This window comes from Phocoena phocoena, chromosome 15, assembly GCF_963924675.1.
Source record: "Phocoena phocoena chromosome 15, mPhoPho1.1, whole genome shotgun sequence".
Lineage (NCBI taxonomy): Eukaryota > Metazoa > Chordata > Mammalia > Artiodactyla > Phocoenidae > Phocoena > Phocoena phocoena.
Window position 1 is genome coordinate 9,263,130 of NC_089233.1, and position 13,104 is coordinate 9,276,233.

General features: G+C 48.6%; 1 protein-coding gene across 1 annotated transcript; it reads right to left on the reverse strand.

Moving 5' to 3' along the window:
- Positions 1-8,326: 8,326 nt before the first annotated feature.
- On the reverse strand, positions 8,327-12,860 carry TBL2 (transducin beta like 2). Its single transcript, XM_065892773.1, has 7 exons — positions 12,731-12,860; positions 11,130-11,260; positions 10,685-10,869; positions 10,046-10,197; positions 9,590-9,716; positions 9,024-9,176; positions 8,327-8,789 (listed from the first exon to the last, which is right to left on the reverse strand). Exons 1-7 carry the CDS (start codon positions 12,858-12,860, stop codon positions 8,327-8,329), a joined length of 1,341 nt encoding a protein of 446 aa, XP_065748845.1.
- Between the last annotated feature and the right edge of the window lie 244 nt (positions 12,861-13,104).

Below are 13,104 nucleotides of genomic sequence, written 5' to 3' on the forward strand. Positions count from 1 at the left end.
CATGATAAAAAGTTTTTTTTAAGGGGTACAGTGAAGGGACTTCCCTGGTGGCGTGGTGGTTAAGACTCCGTGCTCTCAATCGCGGGGGCCTGGGTTCGATCCCTGGTCAGGGAACTAGATCCCACATGCATGCCTCAACTAAGAGCTCAAATACCACAACTAAGGAGCCCGCCCGCCGCAACTAAGACCCAGTGCAACCAAATAAATAATTTTTTTAAAAAAGGTATACAGTGAAGTTCAAAATTAAAAAAATAAAGCAAGTCTGTCTGTCTCTCCCTCCCTGGTCCCACAGTCACCCTGTTCCCCAATGCTTAACCTTCCAGAGATGAGACAGTCTATACCAATGGCCTCAACCTGGCTGCACGTGGGAAGCTTCAAAAGATATTAATGCTTGGGTACTTCTAACCCCGTCCCCCCGCTCCTAGAGGTTCTGATTTACAGGACTGCAGCCTGGCCATTGGGATTTGTTCTTAAGCTTTCCAGATCACCCTAATGTACGGCCAATGTCGAGACCCACTCGTCTTGTTTACAAGCATATGTGCAGAAGTACATATTCACACGACTGGCTGCAGCACACTGTGCATTATTCTGCACTTCGATATTTTATGTAACACATCGTTGTATTCTCTGTTACTGCTGTGACAAATCACAACTAACTTAGTGGCTTAAACAGCACAAGTGTGTTATTTTGTAGATTAGAAGTCTGATAGGGATCTCACTGGGCCAAGTTCAAGGTTCATTCCTTCCTAGAGGCTCTAGCAGAAAATGTTTCCTTTCCTTTTCCAGCTTCTAGGAGCTGCCCACTTTCCTTGGTTCATGGCTCCTTCCTCCATCTTCAAGGACAACAACATCAGGCTGAGTCCTCCTCCTGCTGCCATCTCTCTGACTTTCTCTTCTGCCAGCCTCTTCCACCTTTAAGGACATCGTGTCCTTGTGATTACATTGGGCCCACTCAGATAATACAGGATAATCTCTCTATTTTAAAGCCAGCTGATTAGTGACCTTAACTCCATCTGCTACCTTAATTCCCCTTTGGCATATGCAGTGCACTGACTGAATGTGACACCACAAAATTCATATTTTGAAATCTTAACCCCCAGGGTGACGGTATTAAGAGGGGCCCTTGGGACTTCCCTGGTGCTCCAGTGGCTAAGACTGCACACTCCCACCGCAGGGGGTGAGGGTTCCATCCCTGGTCAGGGAACCAAGATCTCGCATGTTGTGCGGCACGGCCAAAAAAATTTTTTTTTAATTAAGAGGGGCCTTTGGGAGGAAATTCAGTCATGAGGGTCGAGCCCTCATGAATGATTGGTATTCGTGCCCTTATAACCGGGACCCCAGAGAGCTCTCTTGCCCTTTTACTGCCATGTGAGGACACAACGAAAAGATGGTCATTTATGAACCAGCAAGCAGGCTCTCACCAGACACCAAATCTGCCAGTAACTTGATCTTGGACTTCCCATCCTCCAGAACCGTGAGAAATAAATTTCTGTTGTTTAAGCCATCCAGTTTATGGTACTTTGTTACAGCAGCCCAAACTAAGACAGCACGTATCCTAACGGATTCATGGGTCCCAGGTATTGGGATGTGGACATTTTTGTGGTGGGGGTGGGGGTGGGGATCATTGTTCTGCTGCCACATCACAGGAATTTGTCCAAACAAGAGGAAAGTACATTTAGTGTATTTTTAAAAAGATGATCTATGTGTAGCCCAGTTTGGGAACCAATGCTGAGGCCCTGATCAGAAAGAATCTGCAAGGCAGACTAAGGAGCTCTGACCCGGTTTTACTATTTAAATATTCGCCTTAAACAAAAAACAAGCAAACAAAAATATTATTTATTTGAGACCTGTAACCTAGTCATGTACATCCAGGCCTTCCTTCTCCCCACAGCCACAGGGACAAAACATCTTGTATACTCCAAATATAGCCCATGGAAGATGTTTAGCAACTATCCCAGGAAGGAAGGAAGGAAGGAAGGAAGGAAGGAAGGAAGGAAGGAAGGAAGGAAGGAAGGAAGGAAGGAAGGAAGAAAGGGAGGGAGGGAGGGAGGGAGGGAGGGAGGGAGGGAGGGAGGAAGGGAGGAAAGAAGGAAGGAAAGAAGGAAGGGAGGGAGGGAGGAAGGAAAAAAAGGAGAGGGGCGGGAGCTCTCCTTACCCATCCTCCTGACACTGGGTCTGGTTTCCCATCTGCCTCTCTGAGTAAGCCTGTTTTTTCTTCCTCTCCAGCCTCTCTTGCTACTTCCAGACCCCTCTACACACGGGTTCTGTGATATTCAGTAATACCCTGGCTGTCCTCATTTTGTCATTTCTGAGTACCAGGTACTGTACTGGGCACAGGGCTGTGCCTCGCTGATGGCAGGTAACCACATTCTGGCCTACGTTCTGGGTACAGGCATGGCTGGGAGGCTGCATAAGAGTGCGTTGAGAACACAAGTGCTGGAGCCAAGTTCATATCCTAACTCTGTCACTTAGGGAAGTCCCTTAACCTCTTCGTTTCTCAGTTTCACCATCTCTGATAGGAATAGCAATATCTACGCAGTAGGATGTGGTGAAGCTTAAATAGCCTAATGTGTACAAAGCACTTACAACCCTGCCTACCACATACTCAGTATTTGCTGTTCTTACTATTATTGTATTTCCTGATACCAGATCAAGCGCCTTTTGGATGGAAGGAATGCCATCTATCCATCTTTGCTTCCCAGTGGCAAGCACTGAGTATTGGGTGCAGAAACTATGCAAAAGAGGGCTTTTGAATCAAAGGGTATAGGAATTCTCTGGCGGCCCAGTGGTTAGGACTGTGATGAAGGATCAAGGTGTACATGGTTTCCATGTTGGTACCCTGGGTGCAGCTGGTCTCTGGGATGCTTGGAAGAATTTGAAGGTCAGAATGGAGAGTCAGTAATCAGACCACAGATACCGGTAAAGAAAACGCACAAGATTGCTTTCACGTATCCAGAACTTTTGGAAAAACTCTGATACATACCTGGTTGAACCCCCAGGAACTCACAATAAAATACTGTATTACATTTCTGACGTGTTGAGGAGAGCTTAGCATAGTGAACTCGGAATTGCAGGGAAAAGATGGAGTGTGGTCAACACACAGTGTTAATAGTGTTAGATGTGGGCAAAGAGGACTCCTCCGGAGGGACCTGTCCTGGCCCTCCTCCTGCCATGCCCGTCCCCACGAGGCACACTTGCAGGACCAGGGAAATGTGACCACCCAGAGCTTTTGTCCCCATCTCATCCACTAGACCCTGGACTCCCTGTCCAGACAGACACAAGCCTGCTTCAAGGGCTTGTACCAGCCTCTCACCAGGTCCATTCTCCCAAAGGTGGGGCTGCCATGGTGCACACCCTAAGGCCCGAGCGGTTGGTGGCCAAGGGGCGGGTGGTGTCTTACAGGAATATGATGGCATGTGAGGTGCGGGCTGGGGTATCTCTTGCAATGTGGGAAACAATCAGGTGGGAAAAGGGGGGACAGCCTTGATCATGGGATGGTTGGCTTTGACAACACTTTGTGGCACAGACCTGAGTCTGAGAATTCTAAATTTGAACTTGGCCTTCCAGGAAGTTATAAGAAGGTAGGAGGACAGAACATATTTGAGCTTGGCTTAATTTATAAGAAATATTAAGACATGGCATGGCATGTGGGCCTCCATTTGTATCCTTGCCTCTGGCTTTGCAAATGAAAGGAATTTATTTTTTTAATTATTTTTTTGGCCGGGCCGCACAACTTGTGGGATCTTAGTTCCCCGACCAGGGACTGAACCCATGCCCTCGGCAGTGAGAGGGCAGAGTCGTAACCACTGGACCGCCAAGGAATTCCCTAAAGGAATGTATTTTAGCACTAGACAGGCCTAAACTTGAAGATCTGGGCAAGCCATTTATTGGTTATGTGCCTTCTGGGCAATTTACTTGGACTCTCTAATAATACTGATGTCAAGGCTCTCTCAGTTGCAAGTAAGAGTATCCCAACTCAAACGGACAATCATAAACAGGAATCTATTGGCTCTTATAACTGACAGTCCAGTGGTGGCAACCTCAGGTGTGTCTGGATCCAGCTGTCTAAAGAAGCAGCATCCTTAGCACAGCATCTCTCTACATCTTTGGCTGCTTTCCTGTGTTGGCTTCATTCCTGGACAGGACTACACATAGTTTCTTTACATCCAACTGACTAAGCAATCCCAGCAGAAAATTAAACATATTTTCACTTTTCTAAAGTTCTGGCAAAGTCCAGGAATATGCTGATTGGTTATATGCCCACCATGGAGGGTCTGGGTCTATCCCCTATAAATTGTACAGATTAAGATTTGGGGAAGTGGGACTTCACCAAATAAAAACTAAGATGTGGTTGGTTACTGGGTTTTGCTGAGGCAAAAACAATATTGAGTTGGTAGGGATTGAAGACTTCGCACTCAACGTTAGCCACTATTAATGTGACCAAGAAAATGAAAATGGACTCAAACTGGGTATGTATACTGAATAGAAGGCAAGTGGAAACCACATTCATTTTCCAATTGCCCTGAACCCTGGGATCAGAGTTGGAAGCTTGAAGAAATGAAGACTTGGACATACAGTCACAATCTCAAGAAGACATTCCCAGGTTTGTGTATATGAATCATGCTTTCGGTTGCTGTGGCTGATTCTGCAGTGTCAACCTGTTCTATCAGTGGGCCTCAGCCTCAAGAGCTGTGTGCTCAAAACAAGCCAGGATCACCTGGAAGACTCATATTTCTGGAATTTTGTAGAGGAGAACATGAATCCCAAATTATTGGTTCTAGATATGTGGCCAGTTTGGGGCAATGTTGAGTCTCTGATATAACCTATAATCATTTTCTTTAAATATTTATTTGGTTGTACCAGGTCTTAGTTGCGGCAGGCGGGCTCCTTAGCTGTGGCATATGAACTCTTAGTTGTGGCATGCATGCGGGATCTAGCTCCCGGACCAGGGATCGAACCCGTGCCCCTTGCAGTGGAAGCACGGAGTCCTAACCACTGAACAGCCAGGGAATCCCCCAGAATATCTTTTAAATAAGAGTATTCTCATTACCTTAATTGAAATTGATGAAGACTATCAACAGGCCTTTAGATGTGCACTTTTGTGGTTTAAATACATTTTTCTATTTTTGATGACTGATAAAAATAATCTATAAAGCACCATTTAAAAATATTTCCCCAAATTTTTATTTTGAAAAATTTCAAACCTACACACATTGAAATAGTAATATTTAAGTATTAACACTGCCTTCACACACAAGGATTTTTTACCAAAAAACCACGGTGGCCTCTAGGCTACATGAGTATCTAGGTAACTTCTCCATGCTTACAAGAGAAGCGGCCTCATCTTTAGTGAGAGGAGCTTTCTGTCCTCAGGAAGTCTCTGTATTGACTTTTTTGTAGTGCTTTCATTCATCTTATTAGAAATTCATAGCCCTGCAAAGCACGAAGGACAGGATTTATTCCCATTTTACAGATGAGGAAACGAACTCAGAGAGGTCAAGTGATCTGTCTGTTCAAGGTCTCAAGTCAGTAAGTGCCCCAGCTGAAATTGGAACTGAAGACTTCTGACTTCCGTAACTCAACATTCTGTGGTCACTTCCTCTCCTGGATATATGAGAGTAAAGCCAGAGCCAAGCAGATATGCAAAGTGTTTTAGTCTCATTCTTCAAACAACCAGAAAGCAAGTATTCACCAGGACCCAGGTGCGTAGTATTATCAATCAGAAGTCTATTCTTAGGAACTTAAAACCACAATACACAGAGGGTACTGAAATTTCTGTCAGCTGCTCTGGTTTGAGTTCAACATTTATTGAGTGCTTACTCTATCCCAGGTACTGTGTGTGGGATACAGAGCAAATCAGACCGACAAGGAGTCTTGTCACATTCCAGTGGGTTAATGAACAATCCAGAAGCTCAGTGAGACTGCTGGTCTGCATCCTGCCCACAGTAGCATTCTGTTTGGTCCCCACAGTGCCTAAGTTTTTCTGTTTATAATGAATTGCCAACTTCTAGCTTCTCTGAAACAGGCAACTTCTGCTGGAATCCTGAATATTAAGTCGCAGCCCCCCTGCCCCTCACCCAGGACACATGCCCCCTAGAGATCACTTCAGTTCCATTTCCTACTGTCTTACACCCAGACGACTGTGGCCCAAATCACCCACTTATATTACCCACTTGACATCCGTAAGCATTTAAACTGAAAACCCCTGAAGCCAACAAATACCCAAACAAGATAATTTCAGATAGCATTAAGTAATGCAAAATAAAATAAAATAAGCTAATGTGATGGATGTGATATGATTGGTGTAAAGGGCTACTTCAGATTGGGTGGCCAGGGAGGGTTTCTCTGAAGTATAATCGAAACTGAGAACTGAATTATGACAAGCATGACAAGACTGCCAACAGAAGAAAAAAAAATGCTTCTAAGCAAAGGGAAAAGCATAGGCACAAGTCCCCCTCGAGGCTGGAAATAACTTGGCTTGGTGGAGGAAAGTGGTAACAAGGTCACGGAGGAAGGAAGAAGCCAGATTACACAGGACCTTGTAGGCCATGGTGAGAGTTTTGGATTTTATTCCAACTGTGATGGGGTGTCTTTTCAGGGTTTTAACTTGGGAACAATGGGATCTGGTTTACATTTTTAAAAGATCACCCTGCTACGTAGAAAAGTGACTTAACGAGGCAAGAGCGGAAGTAGGGAGGCCAATGAGGAAGCTATGTTATAGCAGTCCAGTGGGTGACAGTGGCTAGAACCAGGATGGTAACAGAAAAGATGGAGAGAGGTAGCAGATTCAGGATATAAACTGGAATGTAACCAGAAGAATTTTCTGGTGGAGTGGACGACAGTAGTGCAGTAGGGCGGAGAGAGTATGAAAAGGGAGTAACTAAGGATAACTCCAAGGCTGTGACTTGTTCAAATATCTCTATGAGTTGGGGGTGACTAGCAGAGGTCCCAGTTTTAGGGAGAGGGAGGAAGAATTTATTCTGGATGAGTAAATTTTCCCTAGGCTCAAGTCTTCCTAAGATTCCTCATTTCCATCTCACACCCAAGCAGTCCTCAAAGTCCCAAAATTTGAACTGCTAAATACCTAATCTATCAAATCTACCCTTCAACTTCAACTCCATATTCATTGCCTCTGTCCTGATTCAATCCTCTCTCTCGCTTTGACTTTTACAACAGCCTTCTCCAGCTATGAATAAACTAACAAAAGCACTTCACGGGCATGTGAACCCCTCTCCCACCTGCCACCTCTGATGGCAGAAACCATGTCTTATTCATACTTATCTCCAGGGTCCAGTGCTGCGTGCTAGGCACAGAGTAGGCACTCAAATGTCTGGTGAACTGAAAAGAAGTTCTCCTCAAAGAGGATATAACCTCCTGGAAGAGAAGAGCCCTATCTCGGGATTCTGTGATTCTCCCACACAACTTAAAGCAGAACCAGATATGAAATGTATGATCAAGTCCCAGAAACTTGGCCTTCCCAAGGGATATGTTTCTTTCTAATTGAGTTTCAAACTGCCCTGTTTTAACCCAGTAGGTAATAACTGATATGTTATGACTCTTTTCTACTCTTCTTCCAAATCTAGGGACTTCATACCCTCATACTCTCACAACATCTTTGTAATGAGGTCAAGAGATAATTATTCTCCATTTCACAAATAAGAAAACTGAGGCACAGAATGAATCCCTTAATCACTTTTTGATGAAGTTAGGTGCTTTGCTGGGTTAAGATCAGCCTTTCCCTGAGCCATACCACAGTTATGGAATTGGAAGATTTCCTAATCTCCCATCCCTGCAAGACCGCTGGTTAGTACTCAGGTGTTCCCTAGGTTTTGCCTCCACAGTTACAAGCTTCTTTGTCGTTTTTTTTTTTCCCTTAGTTCCCCGACCAGGGATCAAACCCAGGCCCCCTGCATTGGGAGCACAGAGTCTTAACCACTGGACCGTCAGGGAAGTCCCACAATTACACACTTCTTTGGATAGCAGGGTGTGTTGCCACAAGGTCAAAGACCATGTTCTCTCTTTCTCTTCTAATTACCACTCTCCTCAGTGCCTGGTGGAGACAGATTCCACCCCTTGGACCCAGGAAAAAGAGAAGCACCTTGATCGTTGGCCTGGGAGGTCAAGTAAGGCCAGGAGTCACACCAGCAAGAAGAGGGAGAGAGATCTAAGTAGGCAAGAATAGTTTCAATGGGAAAAAGGAGAGAGGAGTCACCATTAAGAAAATCAGCACATCCCTTTCAAAAGGCTTCCAGCTGGGGAGTACTTGGGAAGAGCCGCAGCAGCGAAGGCAGAAGGCCAGATCCTTCCTGCTGTGCCCTCCCATGAGTCATTTCCTCAAGGCACCCAGGCTCTTTAGGGCCTCCTGGGCCTGCGTCAGCTGCTGCTGTAGCCTCTGGCGGGTGCTCTCATTGGAAGCCCGCTTGAGGAGGCCCTGCATTTCTTCCACCACTGCCCGGTAGCCAGGGGTGTTGTGGAAGAGCCGCACTGCGCGGTCCCCACAGGAGGCCAGAAGCCGGCCAGTGACGTCAAAGGACAAGTCACTGATACACTCCCCATGGACCTGCTCGAAGCACTCCTCCTTCTCACCCCGCCGGCTGTTATAGAGATGAATGCTGCTGCCACTGGCCAAAGCCAAAACCTGGGCGTCAGGCGAGAGTGCCAGGCGGCACGGCATGGTGCTTGCTTCTTCAAAACGGCCTGTCCTCAGCAAGTAGGGGTCCTGCTGCTTCTTGTATTCCACATCTGTGTCCCACAGTTTCCATGTACCATCCTTGGAGACAGAGGCCATCCTGCAGCAGGGAAAGTCACGGCTCTAGCCCCAACACACCCTGGAGGGGAGGGCACTGGGACAGTGCTAGGGACGCCAGCTAGGAAGCCAACTCCACTGCTATGTCTACTTCCTGCTGCGGGCAAGGCACCCCCCCCCCCCCAACTTCAGAGCCACTGCAGAGAACGGCAGAAGGATCCTGGACGCCAAGAGGGGCTGCAAGTCACGTGTAAGAAATCAGAGAGGAGTCACTCACCTCCGGGAGTCATTGGAGAAAGCGAAGAAGTGGACGGCTGCAGAGTGGCCCTTCAGTTCAAAGGCTCGCACAACCTCCTGGAAGTCCCCTTTTTTCCCAAAGCAGACTTCCCAAACTTTTACATCTGGGGTGAAGCCACACGAGGCCACAAACCTGCCATACAACCCAGGTTGCATTAAAACTTAATTTTTTTTTTTTTTTTTTTTTTAAAACTTAATTTTAAGGGCATCTTTTTCAGCAAATCCGCCAAAACTTTTTCCGCAAATCCGCCAAAACTTTTTCCTGAGAAAGTTAATTAATCTTGTGCCTAAAACACTACCTTTGAAAACTGCTTTTATACATGACCTCAGTCCATCCTCACAGCTAGGCTGTAAGATACTTAGTACCCCCACCCCAACCTCTTAAAAACTATGGACGGAGAAATAGAGACTAAGGACTTGAATCTAGGTGTCCTGATTCCACACTGCCTGCCCCTTCTGCTCTCTGAAGCTGGCTCTCTGCTCTGTCCCCAGCCCCCCACCCCCAACCTCTGCCCATGCCCGAGGCCACAGTCCCTCCTTCCTCACCTGCTACAAGGGGATATAGCAGCAAATGTATTGTGCATCTGGTTGGTGTTGATGGTAGACAGCACCTGACCTTTCAGATTCCAGATGATGACAGTTGTGTCACTGGAAGCAGTCATGATGAACTTCCCTGAAGGGCGAGAGGAGTGCCATGGGCTGAGGTCCATGACCTGATCGACGGACTTATGAAGGCATCTGCTGCCCAGTGTAATGTATCCACGCTTCCCTCCCAAGCCAAGGGTCACCACAGATAAGGATTTGGCTGAAGACTGTGGCTATTACCTACCTCCCCCAGGGGACTTGCTGTGGCTCCCAGGACTCCAGGGGAGCCCAGAACCAGGGCCCCTTTTGTCACACTGGGGCTAAGCATAACTCTCAGGCTGCATTCGCTCACTCAGTAAGTAAAACTGGGTCCATTCCCTCTTGCCTTGGGCAAGCTCCATCCTCTGAGTGCCTCACCTGTGTCAGCAATGCCAATGTTGACGATGGCTGCCTTGTGCTTTTTAGGAAAGTCCTCTGGGGTGGCCGTGAAAGTATAGCCCCCATCCTCTCGCTTGGTCATCTTGAAGACACGGAGGGTATCTCCGTTAGCCAGCCAGACGATGAATGCTCTAGAGACAGGGAGCAGACAAGTCTCTCACTCCTTTGGGCACGGAGACCTGTGTGTGCCAGGTCCTATGCTAGGCAGGCTCTGAGGAAAATCAAGATCTCCCTTCAGGACTTACAGTCCAGCCTCACAACTTAAACCCTTAGTTCAAAATCTCTTAAAACTCCTTACAAGGTAAGCCTCTCATAGCTCTGGCTCCTTTAGCTTCTCTCTAGGATTTAGAAAACCATTAGAGCTTCCAAGACTACTCTGGAAGTCAGGCTTTGGTACTTCCCAAGGAGGAAGAGATCTTCCCCTCTCTGCTTCCTTGCTATGTAGCTCCATAGCCCTCCAAGGAGCCTCAGGCGGTGTTCAAGCTGTCTGGATGTTCCCTTTCTGCCACCTCAAGGGAGACCCTGGGTCCCCCCTCACTACCCTAAACAAGGTATGGGAAGGACATAAGCTTGGGTCAGGGCTTCTGCAGGCAAACCTGGGGCTCCATCCTGTCCCACCTGCAGTCAGGGCTGAAGCGCACCAGGATGGCATGGTCCAGCTCCACATTTGCTCTCATGCTGCGGTGCTCCCGCTGCAGGAAGTCCTTGGTGCTCCAGATGCGGACAGTACGGTCATCTGCACAGGTGGCCAGGTACTTGCCATTGCTGCTAAAGTCCATGCAAGATATGTTCCCACTGTGGCTCTAGGGGAAGGGTTGCAGCAAGTATGAACAGGAACCCCTTGGGCAAATGGGGAAACCCATGCAGCCATGATTCTGGAGCCCTGTTGCTTAGATTAACAGCAAGCTGCTGATGGGATGTGATGAGAAGGGATAGGATGGGGCATCCTCACTGATTTTGGTCAGAGGCAGAGGGGTCTGTAACATGCACAGAACACTACAAAGGAAAAGTCTACGGGGGTGTGGGTCTCTGTATACATGTCCTGTGCATGGGCACCATGTACCTTCAGTGTTGCAGCCAGGAGGCGGTGGGTGAAGTTGTGTTGCTGAGGCTTTTCCTTGTGAATCCGCTGATGTTGTTTCTGCTTCTTGGATCTCAAGGACTTGTCAGGTGGAAGTCCATTTGCTCTTTGGCCTACAAGGAAGGCCCATGTCATTCGTCCATTCACCACTCAATAAGCACTTACTGACCACCTATGATTGGCACTGAACAGAGGCACAAGAGATGACCAGATATGGCCCCTGTCCTCAAGAAGAGAGGGATATGGGAAAAAAACAGAGGCTTTGTGGAATCAGACCTGGGTTTGCATTGCATCTCTACCACTGAGTGATCCTGAAGAGGCTGCCTGCTGTTAGTGTATATAACATAACCGTATAGCACCTCGCTGCACATCAGAAAAGGCGCCCTCTCTGGGCAGGCACAGCTCAGCAAGTACACAGAATGGCCAGTGGAATGCAGATTCTTGGCCAGACATCTCTAAGTGGGGGATAATGTGCACACCGGAATCTAGTGACCCTGATCTCAGGTAATTGCCCTGGGCCTTGGTTTTCTAAAAGAGAAGTTGAGAATTGGGTGAGATGATATATACAAAATGACAAGCACAGTACCCAACACAAGCATGAAAGGGCTCAAAGGAATCCCAGAGAGAACCCAGAGGTGAGAGGTAGCTGACCTGAGTTGAGTACATCCCGGGTGCTGGAAATGGTGCCAGTCATTTTTGTAGCAAATAGCTAACTTAATTGAAAATCAGGCCAGGAGCAAAGCTGGCATATGTTAGATCGCTACAGATGCTCCTCAATCCTTACAGGAAGAAAGCTCCGAGGCCACATACAAAGACAAATCTGCCTGCCCTCCGCTTGCCTCTCCAGCCTTGTCTAACAAGCCCTCCCCTCTCCCCTCCCACTACAGTCAAACCAAATGCTGTTCCAGGCCTCCTTGGCTTCACGCATGTTGCCATTGCCAGGAATATTCGCCCTCTCTTGGCCTCCTGGCAAACTCTTACACGTCTATCCTTCAAGACCCCACGTCAAGTGTCCCCTACTTGACACCCCCCCGCCCACCGACAAAAGCAGGGCTGACCACTCCCACCTTTGGGTTTCCTGTGTCTAGTACTGACCTTCCTATGAAACCTACTACACTATATTTTTCCCTCACAGTTTCACCTGTTCTTTTTTACCCGACACTGGACTCCCTAAAGGAAAAGACCCCGAAGCCTACAGGAGGTAGCAGGTACTCAATAAATGCTGCATGTCGGGGAACCAGAGCGTTCACAAATGAATGTCCGTCCCCTCCTCCCCGTTTTCAGAAAATAACGAACAAGGAGCGCGCTGGAGAGTTTCCTAGCGTCCCCGCAGCAGCCCCGGGGAGAAGCTCAGGCTCCGAGGGCAGGCGGCTTAGCCTCGGCCACGGAGAGCTCGGGAGCGCGGGGCCTAGGTTCTAACAGGTCGTCCCAAAGTGAAACTGATGTCCCAAGAGGAGAAACTGAGGCCGGAGGGAGGGCGGGATCTCTGGCACCCCCGCAGGCCCAAACGGCCGGTCGGACCCCGGGGAGGCCGGGAGCGACAGGTCCGGTAGGTCGCCCCCACGCGCCCCCGCCCCACTAACCTGCCGACCGGCCGCACGTCTCCTGCTCCGCGCGCAGCCATCCCCGCGCTACCGCCGCCGTCGCTATCAGGGCCAGCAGCCCGAGCAACAGCGACAGCCCCATCAACTCCGGCATCTGCAGCAGCTCCATGTCGGCAGAGTCGCTGCCACCTCAGCCTCTGGCCTCGCGAGGGCCTGCACGTCTCCGCAGGGCGGTGCACGCACGCGGGGCGGGGCCTGGCCGTTAGTGCGTCCCGAGGGGCGCGGCCTGGTCTTTGGCCCGTCTCGGGGGCGGGGCCTGTTGTTGGAGCGTCCCGAGGGGCGGGGCCTGACCGTCGGGCATCCGGAAGGACGCGGCCTGGCTATTTAAGTTCGTCTGGCCATTGAGGCTGTGT

Coding starts and splice junctions, on each gene's coding strand:
- TBL2 (XM_065892773.1), bottom strand. CDS start 12,860: ATGGAGCTGCTGCAGATGCCGGAGTTGATGGGGCTGTCGCTGTTGCTC. Junction 10,198..10,684: donor CGCTTCAGCCCTGACTGCAG/GTGGGACAGGAT, acceptor CCCTGTCTCTAG/AGCATTCATCGTCTGGCTGG. Junction 9,717..10,045: donor CATTGGCATTGCTGACACAG/GTGAGGCACTCA, acceptor CTCGCCCTTCAG/GGAAGTTCATCATGACTGCT.